General features: G+C 42.0%; 1 protein-coding gene and 1 long non-coding RNA gene across 2 annotated transcripts in view; one reads left to right on the top strand and one right to left on the bottom strand.

Moving 5' to 3' along the window:
• Positions 1 to 7,691, bottom strand: part of LOC133563522 (uncharacterized) — a 34,793-nt gene extending 27,102 nt beyond the window's left edge. Inside the window, exon 1 of the long non-coding RNA XR_009809060.1 lies at positions 7,507 to 7,691. This is a non-coding gene — a long non-coding RNA (uncharacterized LOC133563522). The remainder of the gene's footprint in view (positions 1 to 7,506) is intronic.
• A 2,712-nt stretch (positions 7,692 to 10,403) lies between these two features.
• Positions 10,404 to 21,406, top strand: part of tbc1d2b (TBC1 domain family, member 2B) — a 43,124-nt gene continuing 32,121 nt past the window's right edge. The window contains exons 1-2 of the mRNA XM_061916654.1: positions 10,404 to 10,813; positions 19,781 to 19,931. Of these exons, the coding sequence (XP_061772638.1) occupies positions 10,475 to 10,813; positions 19,781 to 19,931 (490 nt within the window). The 5' untranslated portion in view covers positions 10,404 to 10,474. The remainder of the gene's footprint in view (positions 10,814 to 19,780; positions 19,932 to 21,406) is intronic.

Consider the following 21,406-nt stretch of genomic DNA (forward strand, 5'->3'; position numbering starts at 1 on the left):
CTGTAATCTTTTAATGCTAGACATGGGGAGACCCGAAAATAATACCTTACAGTAATCGAGACGGGACGTAACAAACGCATGGATAATGATCTCGGCGTCTTTAGTGGACAAAATGGAGTGAATTTTAGCGATATTACGGATATGAAAGAAGGCCGTTTTAGTAACGCTTTTAATGTGTGACTCAAAGGAGAGAGTTGGGTCGAAGATAATACCCAGATTTTTTACCGAGTCACCTTGTTTTATTATTTGGTTGTCAAATGTTAAAGTTGTATTATTAAATAGAGGTCGGTGTCTAGCAGGACCGATAATCAAGATTTAAGAGATCGCACCACAGCCTGACCCCTCAGTCACCCACCGCGACTTCCTCCACGCGCAATCTAGTGTCCAAAACTTTGAGCATCTGAATTACATAACCAGAGGCCTTTTTGCGCACCCATATGATAGTTACTGCCGTTGTGTCCTTGGGGCAAGACACTTTACCCACCTGCTCCCAGTGCCACCCACACTGGTTTAAATGTAACTTAGATATAGGGTGTCACTATGTAAAGCGCTTTGAGTCACTTGAGAAAAGCGCTATATAAATATAATTCACTTCACTTCACTTCACTACTCAAAACCCAGCTGCACCATGCTGAGAATCCTTCTGGAGAGGCGCTCTGTGACCACGTTGGACTTGGCCGCGATGTGTTGGATATTTGTGATGTACTCCGAGAAGAACAACAGCTGGCATTGTTGGCGGGCAGACCACAACTATAGGAATGTGAGGTGGTTGTGCTCCAAGAAAACCCTAAAAACTCAAGATCTTCCAGGATGATGGATTGCCACCCAGACGCTGAGCAGCTCTTTCTCAAAGGTGCTGTGTTTAGGCTGTCTAGGAATTAGCTGGAGGTTAAAAAAGGCAAGCAGCTGCTCAATGTGGTGCTGGACCCCGTGTCAGACCAGAGAACCCCTTTCAAATGTAGTTGGATATATTATGTGGAATATCATTTAGGATAGCTGAATGTATTCCCCCATTTCGTAATATTTGCAATTAATGCAAAAAAAGCATCACAACAGCACTATTTCAGCACATTGTTTATTCATTTATACAAGTCAAAATAATATTTTACAAGAAAATACTTTTAAGACACACAACAAGACATGAGTCAACATATTAAAGTCTAAAAATTAATGGTACATGGGTTATACTCTTATCGAACTTTTCTACCTTCAAGATCCTCACAGCTCTTTTAACACTATTTCCACATTCACACATACATGCAAGGCCCTAACCACGACCCATCAGGAGCAAGGGTGAAGTGTCTTGCCCAAGGACTCAGACAGACGTGAATACAATGACTGAAGCTGGGGATCGAACCAGGAACTCCCAGGTTGCTGGCACGGCCACTCTACCAACTGAGCCATGTCGAAAGAAAACATGTAAGACTTTTTTTCCACATGCTGAAAGAAGCTTTTGCTGGAAGTTGTCTCCACAGCCTGGATATGAGTCTCTTTTTCAGGGAACAAGAGGAGGAACCGCCGTAGTTCACTCGACATTACCATAGTCCAAGTCTCGTCCATCCATCCATCTTCTTCCGCTTATCCGAGGTCGGGTCGCGGGGGCAACAGCCTAAGCAGGGAAACCCAGACTTCCCTTTCCCCAGCCACTTTGTCTAGCTCTTCCCGGGGGATCCCGAGGCGTTCCCAGGCCAACCGGGAGACATAGTCTTCCCAACGTGTCATGGGTCTTCCCCGTGGCCTCCTACCGGTTGGACGTGCCCTAAACACCTCCCTAGGGAGGCGTTCGGGTGGCATCCTGACCAGATGCCCGAACCACCTCATCTGGCTCCTCTCCATGTGGAGGAGCAGCGGCTTTACTTTGAGTTCCTCCCGGATGGCAGAGCTTCTCACCCTATCTCTAAGGGAGAGGAGGAAACTCATTTCGGCCGCTTGCACCCGTGATCTTATCCTTTCGGTCATGACCCAAAGCTCATGACCATAGGTGAGGATGGGAACGTAGATCGACCGGTAAATTGAGAGCTTTGCCTTCCGGCTCAGCTCCTTCTTCACCACAACGGATCGGTACAACGTCCGCATTACTGAAGACGCCGCACCGATCCGCCTGTCGATCTCACGATCCACTCTTCCCTCACTCGTGAACAAGACTCCTAGGTACTTGAACTCCTCCAAGTCTCGTCTTTTAACACAAATTTAGGTATATGCCATGCCAACCAAGCTTTGCATGTCTGGCGTTAAATGTTTTAAATGAATAAATCCAACTATATGTATTAATAAAGATGCTCTAGCTCTCGGTATAGAAATCTAGCTGGTGCATCACAATAAGAAGGTCCTGGGTTCGATCCCCGGGCTCTGGGTCTTTTTAAGTGGTGTTTGCATGTTCTCCCTGTGACTTTGTGGGTTCCTGCCGGGTACTCCAGCTTCCTCCCACCTCCAAAGACATGTACACGCAAAAATATATCGATTGCAAATCAAACTGATCATGTAATAATTATGACGATATCATATTGACTAGACCCCCACCGCCACATACAGTACAGGCCAAAAGTTTGGACACACCTTCTTATTCAATCAATCAAAGTTTATGTATATAGCCCTAAATCAGTGTCTCAAAGGGCTGCACAAGCCACAACGACATCTAATAGCTATCCAATGTGTTTTCTTTATTTTTATGACTATTTACATTGTAGATTGTCACTGAAGGCATCAAAATTATGAATGAACACAGGTGAAAGAACTGAAAACATGTTTTATATTCCAGTTTCTTCAAAATAGCCACCCTTTGCTCTGATTATTGCTTTGCACACTCTTGGCTTTTTCTCAGTGAGCTTCAAGCACACCTGTGATGTGAAAACCATTTCAGGTGACTACCTCTTGAAGCTCATGGAGAGAATGCCAAGAGTGTGCAAAGCAATAATCAGAGCAAAGGGTGGCTATTTTGAAGAAATTAGAATACAAAACATGCATTCAGTTATTTCACCTTTTTTGTTAAATACTGTACATAACATGTGTTCAGTCATAGTTGTGATGCCTTCAGTGACAATCTACAGTGTAAATAGTCATGAAAATAAAGACAAACTATTGAATGAGAAGGTATGTCCAAACCTTTGGCCTGTACTGTATATAGAGGCAATGTAGCGGAAACCCTGCACTCAATACTTGGTTGGGGCTTCTTTTGCCTGAATTTCTGAAGCAATGCGACGTGGTCATAGAACCGATCAGTCTGTGGCAATCCTCTGGTGTTATGAGAGCCCGAGTTGCCTGATAGTGGCCTTCAGGTCTTCTGCATCGTTGGGTCTGGTATACTGTATTTTCATCTTGACTCTACAACATAGATTGTCTAAGGCATGGGTGTCAAACTCTGGCCCGCGGGCCATATTTAATTTCATTTGGCCCTTGAGGTAATATCAAATTAACATTAGACCTGGCCCGCCGGTAACACCACATTCACCGCTAATACACATACTTGCCAACCGTCCCGATTTTCCCGGTAGACTCCTGAAGTTTAATGCCCTTCCCGAAAATCTCCCTGGGCAACCATTCTCCAGATTTCCACCCGGACAACAATATTGGGAGCGTGCCTTAAAGGCACTGCCTTTAGCATCCTCTACAACATGCCATCACGTCCTCTTTTCCTCCATATAAACAGCGTGTTGGCCAAATCACATAATATATGCGGTTTTCACACACACATACTTGGTCAACAGCCATACAGGTCACACTGAGGGTGGCCGTATAAACAACTGTATTATTGTTACAAATATGCGCCACACTGTGAACCCACACCAAACAAAAATGACAAAACACACCCCGACTTAAACAAGTTGAAAAACTTATTCGGGTGTTATCATTTAGTGGTCAATTGTACGGAAATATTGCAAAATATTATGCAAATGAGGCTAAACATCACCCATTTGGACAGCCAATTGATACTTTCCTTACTGAAGAGTTGGCAACACATCGACAGAACACCGGGTCTGGTTGGATTAAGCATTAAATGGAAACAGAGCCAGAGATTGTCGTCGAACCGTAAAATACTGTTACAAATAGCAATATTTTGAACCAAATACTTGGCTTTCCAAGTTAATACAACATTTCTAACAACAAATTCGCTAGTTAGCTATACTCCCTGGCTAAACTTTTTTGGAATTTGGAACACAACATCATAGTTTTCACAACTATCTGGTTGTTAGAGGTAGAGAGCGTTTTAAATTACAATTGTAATTCTTTTTTAAAGCCACAAAAACAGGTCGGGTATTGAGAAACATTAATGAATATAATGGGGACGGCGTGGCGCAGTGGAAGAGTGGCCGTGCGCAACCCGAGGGTCACTGGTTCAAATCCCACCTAGCACCAACCTCGTCACATCCGTTGTGTCTTGAGCAAGACACTTCACCCTTGCTCCTGATGGGTGCTGGTTGGCGCCTTGCATGGCAGCTCCCTCCATCAGTGTGTGAATGTGTGTGTGAATGGGTAAATGTGGAAGTAGTGTCAAAGCGCTTTGAGTACTTTGAAGGTAGAAAAGCGCTATACAAGTACAACCCATTTATCATTTATAAAATTTAGCTAATAGTATAATGAGGTTGCAAAGGTAAAATTCCTTTTGAAATTGTTTTTCATAAAGTGTAAATCCAAATAGCACATCGTTAAAGGCCTACTGAAATGAGATTTTCTTATTTAAACGGGGACAGCAGGTCCATTCTATGTGTCATCATGGCCGGCTCTACGGAGGGGCAAAAGGGGGCAGAGCCCCCTTAAATAAATGTCTTGCCCCCTCAAATCAAAATTTGAGAAAGCAAATTTTAATAAACTCACAAAATTACTACAAGTTGACAAAACTATCTGCACTAGCGGAAAAATCCGCCGAAAAAGGGACACACACGATATAGTAGTGTCGGCTTCCCTCTCATCCCTCCCTCCGCTGTGCGTGTATTCAACATTCCACAGGCTGCGCAGCTGACAGACACCCGCACACACCCCTCAGCCCTCAGTAAACATCCAATCACTGTTGCAGTATGAAAGTAAAAGAAAAGGAAAAGTTGTCTACATTTATCATATACTTGTTAGGATGGGTGTATTTGTGTAGTCTTATCTGTCATAAACACGTTTATCGTCGCGGACTTTCGGTGCTACGGAGTTCCTTTTTTTTTTTTTTTTTTACAACTTGACGAGAGCAGTGACAGCGGAGGCTCTGAGCAGCAGTGGTTTGGAAGGCAGAGGGCCTCCACTGTCCCTGTAACAAGCTACAAGTCATTTATGATGCTGTTAATGAGGGTAAAAATGAAACATAAGGTATATATCCTGCTTAGCAGTCCTCCTCTGCTGTCCTCTGTTCAGAGCGGAGTCCCTAGCAACGGCCCGTTTTACTTAGCAACGGTCTGGCAATCGACTGCTGGAATTCTTTTTCTGTTGTTTTTCTTGTAATTCTACATAGTCAACCTTTAATGTTTCAATCTACATTTTGTAATAAACAAATTATAAGTTTCATTTGATATGACCAAGACACCTAAAAACAAAAACACAGCCGTTTTCATCCATTTCCAAGCAAGTGGGCAACACACATACATTGGAGTGAATGAATGTTGTGCCCAGATGAGTGCCCACGTCCACTGCATGTGACAAACTGAAGACAAGTGACCTGGGTCTGACAGACCCCTACGTAAAGCCCCGCCCCAGGCTGTAGTCCTGTACTCTTGTTGTTTTTCTTCATGTAATCACAGCGGGTTTTTTCTGTTGTTGTTCAAGCTTACTTATTTTTTTTGCTCCAGCTTCCAGCAGCTCACAAAGAGAAAGTTAATGCTCTGTAATGCATCCATTTTTCAGAGCATTTAAAAAGTCTAGTCCTGCTCCTGCATGTAGTAGTAGTAGCAATGATGCTACTGCTAGTACATCAGGGACAGCAGCTAGCAACACTGCACCTTTAGCACCAGCAAGCACTGTTTCTCCTGAGCTATACCAGCAGGAGCTTAGTCTTCAGGTGGGACACCCAAGTTGGACAGGTCTGAAGGTAGAGAGGCAGAGGTGGGACCAAGTCATTGTTTTGCAAGTCACAAATAAGTCTCAAGTCTTTGCCCTCGAGTCAAGTCCCAAGTCAAGACAGGCAAGTCCCGAGTCAAGACTGGAAAGTCTCAAGTCAAGTCACAAGTCCTGCATTTTGAGTTTCGAGTCATTTCAAGTCTTTTTAACCACAAATTAATACATTTACACAGATTGTGTATGCTTTTAAAACGCTGTATGTATTTACAGTATAATAAAAAATGGTGCTGACATTGCACTTCATAATAGTACTATTAACCAGTTATTTTAAACATTTAACTCATTCCTTTACAGAATAAACACATTTGAAAAACAAGTGCAACTGTACTTACTTGCACAAAAGAGTTAACATTGTATTTCCAAGGCATATTGCATTGTAACTAGTTCCACAGCAGTTTCTATCATGTTGTTACCTTATCTCATTGATCTCATCTCATACTGTATGTGTGTTGATGTGTGCGTACACATGAAAAACATAACAAATACATGAACATAACAAGGAACGGAGTTGTACTTTTTAGAATTCACGGCCCTATGGAAAATTAACCAGCCGCCACTGAATATGATGCATTCTCATTTTAGGCAAAGTATAAGACAATACTTTCTTAACAGTATAAGTGTAACCAGGAATAAGTCTTCAAGTAACAATAATCAAATACTAACTTTGTTGGGTAAGGCATAATTTGCTTTTATTCTGAATCCAGTGAAACAGATTGGTGGTTTTAGCTGATATAAAGACTTTCAGGTGTCTATATGCGTTTATGTTTACGTTGGCAGACACTTTTATCCAAAGCAACATACATGAAAAATACATATAAAACAATCACTGTAAACAAAATAATTTAAGGGACGAATGTAATACAAAATACTAATACAAAGTATCAAGACAGAATAAACTCTCTGCTGTTGTAGCAATAGAAATACAGTCTATAAGATATAAAGATGCCTAATGTATTCATACATTGTTCATGTAGGATATATGCATGTACATATAACCTAATCATATTGTTTTTTCAATTTAGAAATAGCTGACCGTTTTTTTCCCCCTTTTTGGGATTATTATTCCAAGTTTTGATCTTGGACGTCTGGTTACTTATAGCATATAAGAATATACTATTACTGTTAAGCAAACTTTGAACACGCCCAAAAAAATGACCTTTATCATAGTTACACGTATGACAAAAAGCGCGTAAATATATCGGCGGTATTCAGTGAGGTAAAATGAATTAAATGCGCCGACAGTTCATTGCTCCTGACAAATGAATTGCACTGAGTGAGGGGATCACCACTCCAAGATGGCGGCCGCGCGTCTCGTCTCGTCTGCGCCAGTAGGCAGGAGTGGTCGATGCTGCGTCTACTTATAAGATGTCTAAGGTTATAACGTTAGCAGTGAGTTAACAGCCTCACTGATTTAACTAAACAGCAAATAAAAGTTACGTTACTCGGCCAACAAAAGTTAGCTTACATTCTTACCCTTCTTTGTGCAACTTCAAATGTCGAACGAAGTTGGAAGTTGTTGCGTCTCCGTCTGTAATCTTCGAACGAACTGCATGCTTTGCATACTGTAATTCGTTTTTTGTTGACCAAGTCGTAGTTTTTATACCCGAACAAAACAATTTTTGGCATAACTTTTCCTCACTGGCGTGTTGTTTGAGAGCTCTTCTTCGTTGGTTTTCATGCAATTTGATTGGCTGAATGCTGTGTGACGAAAATAACAGGGATGTAATTTGACTGGCTGTTGTTCTGACAGGTAGCGCACACACTGTCGCCGCACACACGGACAGATACGGAGCGCTCCTGAATAACTTTTTAATCGTTGGGTTTTGGGGAAAGTAGCAAGTCATGTCAAGTCAAAAGGCTCAAGTCCAAGTCAAGTCACAAGTCATGGATGTTAAAGTCTAAGTCGAGTTGCAAGTCTTTTTACATGTTGTCAAGTCGATTCTAAAGTCATCAAATTCATGACTCGAGTCCAAGTCATGTGACTCGAGTCCACACCTCTGTGACAAAGTGCAATCCACTACTCCAGCTTGGGGTTGGACACATAACTAAAGACCCATTTCAATGAAGAAAGCATCGTTACTATAAGCACAGAAAAAAAAAGTGCTGGAGCATGATGTGTACACATGATGCCCCCTTCACATTTCTGACTGCCCCCTCATACAAGCATGCCTAGAACCCCACCTGTGTCTCATACTTGATCATTTCGCGATATTGCCATATTTTTGCTGAAAGGATATAGTAGAGAACATCCACGATAAAGTTCGCAACTTTCGGTGCAAAGAGAAAAGCCCTGCCTCTACCGGAAGTCGCAGACGATGACGTCACACGAGTGGGGGCTCCTCACATATTCACAATGGTTTTAATGGGAGCCTCCAACAAAAAGTGCTATTCGGACCAAGAAAACGACAATTTCCCCATTAATTTGGGCGAGGATGAAAGATTTGTGTTTGAGGATATTGATAGCGACGGACTAGCAAAAAATAAATAAACGCGATTGCATTGGGACGGATTCCGATGTTTTTAAAGACATTTACTAGGATAATTCTGGGAAATCCCTTATTTTTCTATTGTGTTGCTAGTGTTTTAGTGAGTTAAACAGTACCTGATAGTCGGAGGTGTACGTCCACGGGTGTGTTGATGCCAATTTCTCAGGGGAGTCGACGGCAGCTGTATGGACGACACAAGCTCAGCTTTTCTCCAGTAAGAAGCGACTTTTTACCACAATTTTCTCACCGAAACCTGATGGTTGACATTCCGTAGGGATTCCTGTTTGATCCATAGGAAAGTTTCACCTCCAGGAATTTTAAACCAAGAATCACTGTGTGTTTGTGTGGCTAAAGGCTAAAGCTTCCCAACTCCATCTTTCTACTGTGACTTCTCCAATAATAATTGAACAAATTTCAAAAGATTCAGCAACACAGATGTCCAAAATACAGTGTAATTATGCTGTTAAAGCAGACAACTTTTAGCTGTGTGTGTGTGCGCAGCGCTCACACTTCCTAAAAACCTGTGACGTCTTGCGTACACGTCATCATTACACGACGTTTTCAAGACGAAACTCCAGGGAAATTTAAAATTGTAATTTAGTAGACTAAAAAGGCCGTATTGGCATGTGTTGCAACGTTAATATTTCATCATTGATATATAAACTATCAGACTGCGTGGTGGGTAGTAGTGGCTTTCAGTAGGCGAGGGGTGCCCATTACGTCGATCGCGAGCCACCAGTCGACCGCGGGGTGTGTGTCAGTCGATCTCGAGCCAGGCTTTTAAAAATAATAGACCTAAAAATTAGAGATCATCAATCTTCACCAAGACGTCACTTAAATGACATTCACGGTACCGGAGGGTCTTGTGAGATAACGCTGGCTGCTGCAAGATCATTATTATTAAAATATGACCTAGAGGAAGGCGAGAAACACTTTTTATTTCAACAGACTCTCGCGCCGTCCCTTCCGTCAAAACTCTAAAGGCCGACTGCACATTTCCTATCTTCACAATAAAAGCCCTGCTTCATGCTGCCTGTGCTAACGAAATACAGTCTCGGAAAACTGGCGTGCACAAGCGATCCCTCAGAAAGCTGGCGTGCACATCACTTGTGCACGCCAGCTTTCCGAGACTCTTATTTTGTTAGCGCAGGCAGCATGAAGCAGGGCTTTTATTGTGAAGATAGGAAATGTGCAGTCGGCCTTTAGAGTTTTGACAGAAGGGACGGCGCGAAAGTCTGTTGAAATAAAAAGTGTTTCTCGCCTTCCTCGCTGTCATTTTTTCATAATAATGAACTGGCAGCAGCCAGCGTCATCTCACAAGACCCTCGGGTGCCGTGAATGTCAATCAAGCAAGCTACGGAATTTGCCGCCAATGTTTTTCTTGTAAAGTGTATGGAAGCTGGATGAATTAGATGCCAAAAACCAACCACTTTCATGTGGTATTGTACAGAAAGGACAACTTTTTTTCTCCTCCATTTGAAAATATGGGCGTTATCATCATTACTGTCTGATTCCAATCAATGCAAGTCATCAGAATCAGGTAATACACCAACTTATATTCTTGTCTTCGTGAAAGGAAGACATCTATATGTGTTACACATGCTTGTATTATCATTAAACACATTTAACTTGTTTACAAAAATGTCTCTTTCATAAATAAATAAATATAAATGATATATATAAATGAGGTAGACCCCCTCGAGTTGGTCAATTGAAAAGTAGCTCGCCTGCAAAAAAAGTGTGGGCACCCCTGCAGTAGGCCTTTAAAACAAGGCACAACTTTGTCATGACCTGGCTGAACTTGGTAAACAGCGTCACTTAGCGGCTAAATGATCATTTTCGCATTCAATAGACTACATTTCCCACAATGCTTTGCGCCGACAGCGGCCAGTCATGTGAATGGAAACCAAATTACGCATCCGCTTCTCTGCACGAAAAATAAAGTTCCAGGAAAGATGCACGAAGAGGACGATGGCGAGTCGAGCCCGGGCCCAACTTCCCCGCTCGAAGCCTCGAAGCCGGGTGACGCGGTCGACGCGGAGTTGGCTAAGGAGCAGACCGCCAAGCTGTGCGGCTTTTTGAGCAAACTGTCCGGCAAGGGGCCCCTGAGGGGGTACAAGCCACGGTGGTTCGTGTACGATCCCAGGAAATGTTATCTGTATTACTTCAAGAGTCCGCAGGACGCGTTGCCGCTGGGACACATCGAGATCGGCGATGCTTGCTTCAGCTACGACGTGGAGGGCGAGGAGGGGCACTTCGGGATCAGCACGGCGGGGAAAGAGTTTCTGCTCAAGGTAAACTTTTTCAGCATGTTGCTGTCATCTTCCTGTTGCCTCGCTGCATGGCCGACACACCCATTCGCATTGGACCTGTCAGAAAGACCGATTTTCACAGCTTTAAAGCACAAAAACACGTACATTGCAGGGGCGTCACTAAACCTAATACTGTACTGGGGCACAAATAATTTATGTGAGCGTGCAAAGCGCGCAAGCAAAAACATTTTTAGCACTTATTTATCATAAAAAATACATAAATAGTGCTTTAATCTATGAAATCATATCAGATTATGTTGTATGGATCTTTGATTAACCACCTGAAATTAACTAATGCATTTGACCTACTTGTGCACTTTTTTACTCCAGACTTCTAAACTGCTACTGGTAAAAGCAAAAAGGAAGAGCAATGAATCTTTTTGAAATATTTATTGCAGTAATCATCTGCAAATTTAACATCTACAAAAGTAAAACAAAAAATAAAGCACCCCTACATATCTGGGTTCTTTTATATTATTTAGTTTCCATTTATGGCAATGTGGCTAATCCTATTTCAGATACACAAAACTATAAAATATACACAAAACAATAAAGCCACAGTAGTAGAATAAATGAACAACTGTTGGTTGTGTGTCTGTTCAGGGAATCATTTTCTGAGAAGTAAACTGTAACGTCTCCTTTTCATTTTTGCAAAGTGGTCAATCACTCTGGACAGACATGGAAATATTACAGTAACTGTTATACAGTTGACCAGTGGTTCCCAACTGCTGGGTCGTGACATAAAAGTGGATTGTGTGTCATTTTCAGTGAGTCGCAGTCACATGTGTGCATGAAAAAAAAAAAAGTTTAGTGAGAAAAAAATCAAATTGTGGCAACAAAACCAGATATTTTTAGCCATTTTTCTAGTGACTATTAGTGAGTATTTTGGCAAAAGGTAAACTGACTAACAAGTTGGAGGAGGACTCAGGACAGACATGGAAATATATATATTTTTTAAATCTAAATGGGCAACAAAACCCGATATTTTCAGCCATCTTTCTGAAAACAAATACAGAAATGTTACTATTTTTTCTGGAAACAAAACCAGATGCTTTAGCTGTAGCCATTTTTCTGGTGACAAAACAAGATTATTTTTGTCAAAGTCACACCGATTAACAAGACAAGTCTACTGTGCTATTTTTCTGTGAAATAAACTTGATTGATTTAAAAATTTGGCTCACGACTTGATGATATGGAAAAAAAAATTTCTTCCTGAAGATAAACCATTTGAGAAGCACTCAACTCACACATGCTTACTCCAAATCATCATTGATGCAGAACCAGCAGACAATAACCAACATTATGTTTCATGTTGATTGGAAATTCCCCCGACAGCTCGTACAGCAAATGAATATGTTTGTCTTGATACAAGGAAGAACGTTAGCTAACTTAGCATCAACTTAAGACAATGATGTTGCCTAGCTAGCTAGGACTTCACTTACATCTCTCATTCCTGCTGCTTCTTCTCTGCTGCGGGCGAATAACTTTCTTAAATCCATCTAGGAGTTACAGTTTGAGTCAAATCAAAATAATGTAATTAACAAATGGTTGTTGGCTAATGTCACCTACCTCACGCAGTCATTCGAACCCCCCCGTCCCTCTCGCTCGCTCTCTCTCAACCGAAGTCTCATCGACTCGTTTATAAATTACCATATTAAGTAGCCATGCGCTCATTGTTAGTGGAGTGAATACAGTAGCAATCAATTACCATACTAAGTAGTATGTGCGCTGTTGTCTATGTTATGTAGACTTAAAACTCTGAAGCGTTTTTTTTTATTGGTGAAATTTTTACTGGGGCACTGCACATCAACAGTGGGGCACGTGCCCCAGTGAAATATGTCTGGCGACGCCCCTGGTACATTGCATTCAGAAGACTGGGCCACACACATGTATTTACTCTTATGCTCTGCAGGCCATTTTACATCATGTTGTAAATATACACCTCCAAGTATCATGTGAGCATTTTGCCATCACAAGACCTTGGTGACTGACAAAAGTGGCCTGACTGCCGCCTAATGTTTGCATCATTATTTCCAAACAGATGGTGGAAATGGTTCATAACAGACTGCAGAGCTAGCTTCTGTGCCCATTCCCAGGATACATTCTGACTATACCAGGGGTCAGCAACCTTTTTGAAACCAAAATCTACTTCTTGGGTACTGATTAATGCAAAGGGCTACCAGTTTGATACACACTTAAATAAATTGCCAGAAATAGCCAATTTGCTCAATTTACCTCTAACTCTATGTTATTATTAATAATTAATGATATTTATCTTTGTGGAAACACTGATCATCATAATGCCCATCCATCCATCCATCCATCTTCTTCCGCTTAGCCGAGGTCGGGTCGCGGGGGCAGCAGCCTAAGCAGGGAAGCCCAGACTTCCCTCTCACCAGCCACTTCGTCTAGCTCTTCCCGGGGGATCCCGAGGCGTTCCCAGGCCAACCGGGAGACATAGTCTTCCCAACATGTCCTGGGTCTTCCCCGTGGCCTCCTACCGGTTGGACGTGCCCTAAACACCTCCCGAGGGAGGCGTTCGGGTGGCATCCTGACCAGATGCCCGAACCACCTCATCTGGCTCCTCTCGATGTGAAGGAGCAGCGGCTTTACTTTGAGTTTCTCCCGGATGGCAGAGCTTCTCACCCTATCTCTAAGGGAGAGCCCCGCCACACGGCGGAGGAAACTCATTTCGGCCGCTTGTACCCGTGATCTTATCCTTTCGGTCATGACCCAAAGCTCATGACCATAGGTGAGGATGGGAACGTAAATCGACCGGTAAATTGAGAGCTTTGCCTTCCGGCTCAGCTCCTTCTTCACCATAACGGATCGGTACAACGTCCACATTACTGAAGACGCCGCACCGATCCGCCTGTCGATCTCACGATCCACTCTTCCCTCACTCGTGAACAAGACTCCTAGGTACTTGAACTCCTCCACTTGGGGCAGGGTCTCCTCCCCAACCCGGAGATGATTTCTCACATCCATCCATCCATTTTCTACCGCTTATTCCCTTTTATATATTTTTGATGACATGTTTTAAATAGGGCTTCACGGTGGCAGAGGGGTTAGTGCGTCTGCCTCACAATACGAAGTTCCTGCAGTCTTGGGTTCAAATCCAGGCTTGGGATCTTTCTGTGTGGAGTTTGCATGTTCTCCCCGTGAATGCGTGGGTTCCCTCCAGGTACTCCGGCTTCCTCCCACCTCCAAAGACATGCACCTGGGGATCGGCCCCTCCCACCTCCAAAGACATGCACCTGGGGATAGGCCCCTCCCACCTCCAAAGACATGCACCTGGGGATAGGCCCCTCCCACCTCCAAAGACATGCACCTGGGGATAGGTTGATTGACAACACTAAATGGTCCCTAGTGTGTGAATGTGAGTGTGAATGTTGTCTGTCTATCTGTGTTGCCCTGCGATGAGGTGGCGACTTGTCCAGGGTGTACCCTGCCTTCCGCCCGATTGTAGCTGAGATAGGCGCCAGCGCCCCCCGCAACCCCGAAAGGGAATAAGCGGTAGAAAATGGATGGATGGATGTTTTAAATAGGTTAAAATTCAATCTGCACTTTGTTAGAATATATAACAAATTGGACCAAGCTATATTTCTAACAAAGACAAATAATTATTTCTTCTAGATTTTCGAGAATTTTTTTTTAAAAGAAATTCAAAGACTTTGAAATAAGATTTAAATTTGATTGTACAAATTTCTAGATCTGCCAGAATATATTTTTTTTAATTTTAAACATAATAAGTTTGAAGAAATATTTCACAAATTTTCATCGTCGAAAAAACCGAAGCTAAAATGAAGAATTAAATTAAAATGTATTTATTATTCTTTGCTATAATAATAATAAAGAAATATACTTGAACATTGATTTAAATTGTCAGGAACGAAGAGGAAGGAATTTAAAAGGTAAAAGTGTTTAAAAATCCTAAAATTATTTTTAAGGTTGTATTTTTTCTCTAAAATTGTCTTTCTGAAAGTTATGAGAAGCAAAGTAAAAAAATAAATGAACTTATTTAAAAAAGTGAAGACCAAGTCTTTAAAATATTTTCTTGGATTTTCAAATTCTATTTGAGTTTTGTCTCTCATAGAATTAAAAATGTGGAGCAAAGCGAGACCAGCTTGCTAGTAAATAAAAAATTTTAAAAAAAGCAGCTCACTGGTAAGTGCTGCTATTTGAGCTATTTTTTAGAACAGGCCAGCGGGCGACTCATCTGGTCCTTACGGGCTACCTGGTGCCCGCGGGCACCGCGTTGGTGACCCCTGGTCTATACACAAAACAGTCATAAGTTTAATGTGAAACATGTCCATACGCTAACAGTCATAAGTTTACCCAAATGTCAAACATGCAGATAAAAACATCTGTAAACACTTACAACTCTTTTATATGATGCAATTTGATAGTAGGCAGGCATACCTAATGAACTGTACCTCATTATTAAAACAGTTACGGATCTCATGAACAATGAAACACACAGTAGTTAGTCAAAAACTGCCATGTTTGGGTATTATTTAGACAACCTTATATATAAAAGGTATTGGAATAAACACACTAACCTTAATCCAAGGTCTCGGTTAAAACACGCAGGGGAAATTCTAAGGCGCTTGGTGTGCCAACTGCAAAGGAAATATCAAGTTACTAATGAAGAGCAACAGTACTTGTGGTCAAAGACATCAAGGAATTGGACAAACATCGTCCCAATCACAAGGAAAATGAAAGGCACAACATACAGACAATGACGGATGCTGTCTGATGAAATAAAGTCACCTACACTTACAACAACAACACTACTAACTACTACTATCCATCCATCCATCCATTTTATACCACTTGTCCCTTTTGGTAGCACTACTAAAATATTGGTGAACAAGAAGAACTGGAATTGGGAAGAAATAATACAGCTTCAACATTATCAAGCAATTTACTTTGTTTATTTATCATCATTAAGTAGTAACTGCTGCGATCTGGTGGAGACTTGTCCAGGGTGTACGCCGCCTTCCGCCCGATTGTAGCTGAGGTAGGCTCCAGCGCCCCCCGCAACTGCGAAGGGAATAAGCAGTAGAAAATGGATGGGTGGGTGGATGGAAGTAGTAACTGTTTAGTCTATATCAGGGGTGCCCACACTTTTTCTGCAGGCGAGCTACTTTTCAATTGACCAACTCGAGGGGATCTACCTCATTTATATATATCATTTATATTTATTTATTTATGAAAGAGACATTTTTGTAAACAAGTTAAATGTGTTTAATGATAATACAAGCATGTGTAACACATATAGATGTCTTTCTTTCACGAAGACAAGAATATAAGTTGGTATATTACCTGATTCTGATGACTTGCATTGATTGGAATCAGACAGTAATGATGATAACGCCCACATTTTCAAATGGAGGAGAAAAAAGTTGTCCACAATACCACATGAAAGTGGTTGGTTTTTGGCATCTAATTCATCCAGCTTCCATACACTTTACAAGAAAAACATTGGCGGCAAATTCCGTAGCTTGATTGACATTCACGGCACCCGAGGGTCTTGTGAGATGACGCTGGCTGCTGCCAGTTCATTATTATGAAAAAATGACAGAGAGGAAGGCGAGAAACACTTTTTATTTCAACAGACTTTCGCGCCGTCCCTTCCGTCAAAACTCCAAAGGCCGACTGCACATTTCCTATCTTCACAATAAAAGCCCTGCTTCATGCTGCCTTCGCTAACAAAATAAGAGTCTCGGAAAGCTGGCGTGCACAAGTGATGTGCACGCCAGCTTTCTGAGGGATCGCTTGTGCACGCCAGTTTTCCGAGACTCTGTATTTAGTTAGCGCAGGCAGCATGAAGCAGGGCTTTTATTGTGAAGATAGGAAATGTGCAGTCGGCCTTTAGAGTTTTGACGGAAGGTACGGCGCGAGAGTCTGTTGAAATAAAAAGTGTTTCTCGCCTTCCTCTCGGTCATATTTTCATAATAATGATCTTGCAGCAGCCAGCGTCATCTCACAAGACCCTCCGGTACCGTGAATGTCATTTAAGTGACGTCTTGGTGAATATTGATGATCACCAATTTTTAGGTCTATTTTTTTTAAAAGCCTGGCTGGAGATCGACTGACACGCCCCCCCGCGGTCGACTGGTAGCTCGCGATAGACGTAATGGGCACCCCTGGTCTATATTCTGCATTTATGGATATATAATGTCTGTCAATTTTGTTTACTCTTCTATTCTAGCTTAACCTGTACCTCCTGTTCATTCGATATCGAATTCTCAAATGCAAATCCAAAAAATAAATTTTGGGTCATTTTTTTCTCTTTTTTTTATTTCTGAAAAAATAGTTGGACAATTATTTAATGACACTTTTTTAAAACAACAAGAGGACTCCTGCTGAACAAAGGTGTTAGCGTTATGCTAAAAACCTGCCAAACGCGAAGGAAAAGCTAAAATACTGCTTCCAGTTCAATTTGTCATCACACAGATAAACCCACATTTTTGCATTTTGGATAAACATGAATTGGATTTTTGTGTTTATCTGGAAAAATACAAATCCATTAAAGGAAAACGGCACAAATGTTTTTTTATGGCAATATTTTAATGAAAATCAACCCTTTTTTTTGTTTTCAAATCTCCCATATATAGTAAAAATCAAAAAACAGCCTTGACTTTGTTTTTTGATTTGCGTTTCAGAATTGGAAATGGACCCTATGTATTTATGAATTTTGTTGACTTATTTATTTGTTGAAAATCAACTTGTTTTCCTTTGTTTTTATTGCAGCATGATTGCTAATAATATTTCTACACAGTAAATATTAGTTTTTCTTTCGATTGAACAATGGAAAACCCAACACTAAGTAATAAAATGTTGAAAGTGAAAGTGAACAACCTGTCAGTACTTGCTGAAACTTAGAAGAGGGGTAGGATTAAACACACTCTGCTTTTTCGTTCTCCATTTCCATCCATCTCCATCCATCCATCTTCTTCTGCTTATCCGAGGTCGGGTCGCGGGGGCAACAACCTAATCAGGGAAGCCCAGACTTCCCTCTCCCCAGCCACTTCGTCTAGCTCTTCCCGGGGGATCCTGAGGCGTTCCCAGGCCAGCCGGGAGACATAGTCTTCCCAACGTGTCCTGGGTCTTCCCCGTGGCCTCCTACCGGTTGGACGTGCCCTAAACACCTCCCTAGGGAGGCGTTCGGGTGTCATCCTGACCAGATGCCCGAACCACCTCATCTGGCTCCTCTCGATGTGGAGGAGCAGCGGCTTTACTTTGAGTTCCTCCCGGATGGCAGAGCTTCTCACCCTATCTCTAAGGGAGAGCCCCGCCACACGGCGGAGGAAACTCATTTCGGCCGCTTGTACCCGTGATCTTATCCTTTCGGTCATGACCCAAAGCTCATGACCATAGGTGAGGATGGGAACGTAGATCGACCGGTAAATTGAGAGCTTTGCCTTCCGGCTCAGCTCCTTCTTCACCACAACGTATCGGTACAACGTCCGCATTACTGAAGACGCCGCACCGATCCGCCTGTCGACCTCACGATCCACTCTTCCCTCACTCGTGAACACGACTCCTAGGTACTTGAACTCCTCCACTTGGGGCAGTGTCTCCTCCCCAACCCGGAGATGGCATTCCACCCTTTTCCGGGCAAGAACCATGGACTCGGACTTAGAGGTGCTGATTCTCATTCCGGTCGCTTCACACTCTGCTGCAAACCGAACCAGTGAGAGCTGAAGATCAGGACCACATCATCTGCAAAAAGCAGAGACCTAATCCTGCGGTCACCAAACCGGAACCCCTCAACACCTTGACTGCGCCTAGAAATTCTGTCCATAAAAGTTATGAACAGAATCGGTGACAAAGGACAGCCTTGGCGGAGTCCAACTCTCACTGGAAATGTGTTCGACTTACTGCCGGCAATGCAGACCAAGCTCTGGCACTGATCGTACAGGGAGCGGACCGCCACAATAAGACAGTCCGATACCCCATACTCTCTGAGCACTCCCCACAGGACTTCCCGAGGAACACGGTCGAATGCCTTCTCCAAGTCCACAAATCACATGTAGACTGGTTGGGCAAACTCCCATGCACCCTCAAGAACCCTGCGGAGAGTATAGAGCTGGTCCATAGTTCCACGACCAGGACGAAAACCACACGGTTCCTCCTGAATCCGAGGTTCGACTATCCGGCGTAGCCTCCTCTCCAGTAGACCTGAATAAACCTTACCGGGAAGGCTGAGGAGTGTGATCCCACGATAGTTCTCCATTTCCAACATATTGAATTATGCAATTGTTAACATGTGATGTTCCAACATGTAACTTGTAAAGCATGTTCAAAGCACAGAAACCATGCCATGATGGAGAATGTTTTTATCATTTGCTTTTGGCTTCTTCCCCTAGTTGTGTTAATTCTAAACATTTTATAAATTTGCCTTTTATTTTTAAGTAAAATATTACTTTTGTAGAACCTATGAAATGTTTGGTACAGGTGCAGGGTAATGACGAAAACTAGCATTTTCTTTCTTTCTTTCTTTAGTTTATTTCGAACATGAACACACTTACAGCACAATACATCACACAATTTCATATCATTTCACTTTACATCATGTCCGAAAAGTAGTAGGAAAAAGCAAACAATTATATTTCCCAAACAGAATTGCGACTTTGACCTTTGAATTGAACCCAACACAGCACAAACATACTCTTAGTAGCACACAACAATTCTCAAATACAGCAGAATACAACTTTCCTGAAATAGGGCAGTATTAATGTGGTAAAATGTTTATTATTGATTTGCAATTATGTACAACTGCAGTGCATCATATTGACAGCAGTGTCTAATATTTGTCCACCTCATGTAGCTAAGTAGTCCAAGCAAAATATTAGAAACAACACTCAGTACGATCCATTGCATCCATCCTTAAAGTTTGAAAAAACATAGCAACATTGACAAAACTGTTGTTGTTTGCAGGCCCCCAGCAAGCCGATGATGCACTTCTGGCTGCAGCAACTCCAACAGAAGCGTTGGGAGTTCAGCAACTCGAGAGGCTTTGGACAGAGAGACAGTTTGAGCTCTCCTATCTTGGCCCACCCTCTATGTGGTCTTGTAGGCAAAGACAACGGTAGGTAATTGCACACAGTAATGGGTGTGTGTCATTCCCACCCACAAAGGTAACATTAGTGTCTGATTGCTTGATATGTGCACAACATCCAACATTACTACCAAGAGGAAATGCAGGAACCAAATGTTGGTGTTTGACTTCATGATATACAATAACAATGTCAGTCATGGCCAGAGGTGGGTAGTAACGCGCTACATTTACTCCGTTACATCTACTTGAGTAACTTTTGGGATACATTGTACTTCTAAGAGTAGTTTCTATGCAACATACTTTTACTTGAGTATATTTATAGAGAAGAAACGCTACTTTTACTCCGCTCCATTTATCTACAATCAGCTCGTTACTCGCTACTTTTTTTTTTTTTGCGATCTGTTAATGCACGCTTTGTTTGTTTTGATTTTGTCAAAGTAGGATCCACGCATGCCTGCGTTTCACCAATCAAATGCAGTCACTGGTGACGTTGGAACAATCACACAAACCAGGCGGTCACGTGACCGTCACACGTCGAATCCGACCTAAAAAAAGTTGAAAAACGTATTGGGGTGTTACCATTTAGTGGTCAATTGTACGGAATATGTACTGTACTGTGCAATCTACTCATAAAAGTTTCAATCAAAAGTGTAAGGGAAAAAAGACACTTTTTATTTCAACCGTACTTCCCGTCAAAAGCCTAAAGACTGATCGCACAGTTCCTGTCTTCACAATAAAAGTGCCGCTCCATCGCGCCTGCGCTAACAAAATAAGAGTCTCCGAAAGCCAGCACAAACAAGCGAGCAAGCTACGGAGTTTGCCGCCAATTAATTTCTTGTAAAGTGTATAAAAACGAATGTGGAAGCTGGACAAATAAGATGCCAAAAACCAACGACTTTCATGTGGTATGAGACAGAAAAGAGGAACTTTTTTTCTCCTCCATTTGAAAATGTGGACGTTATCAGCTCTATACTGTCTGATTCCAATCAATTCAAGTCATCAGAATCAGGTAATACACCAACTGATATTTTCTTGTCTTCATGAAAGATAGGAATCTATGTGTTAAACATGCTTGTATATTCATTAAAACACCTTTAACATGTCAACAAAAACGGCAAAAGAAATAACTATAAATTATATTCTGTATATATATATATATATATATATATGTATGTGTGTGTATGTATATATGAGGTAGATCACCTCGACTTGGTCATTTATTAAGTAATTGATTAACGATGAAAAACTTATTGGGGTGTTACCATTTAGTGGTCAATTGTACGGAATATGTACTGTACTGTGCAATCTACTAATACAAGTTTTAATCAATCAATCAATCGATGAATGGGATCTACCTCATTTATATATATCATTTATTTCGTCACGTCCGTTGTGTCCTGAGCAAGACACTTCACCCTTGCTCCTGATGGGTGCTGGTTGGCGCCTTCCATGGCAGCTCCCTCCATCAGTGTGTGAATGTGTGTGTGAATGGGTAAATGTGGAAG

Source organism: Nerophis ophidion, linkage group LG12 (assembly GCF_033978795.1).
Source record: "Nerophis ophidion isolate RoL-2023_Sa linkage group LG12, RoL_Noph_v1.0, whole genome shotgun sequence".
Classification (NCBI taxonomy): Eukaryota; Metazoa; Chordata; class Actinopteri; order Syngnathiformes; family Syngnathidae; genus Nerophis; species Nerophis ophidion.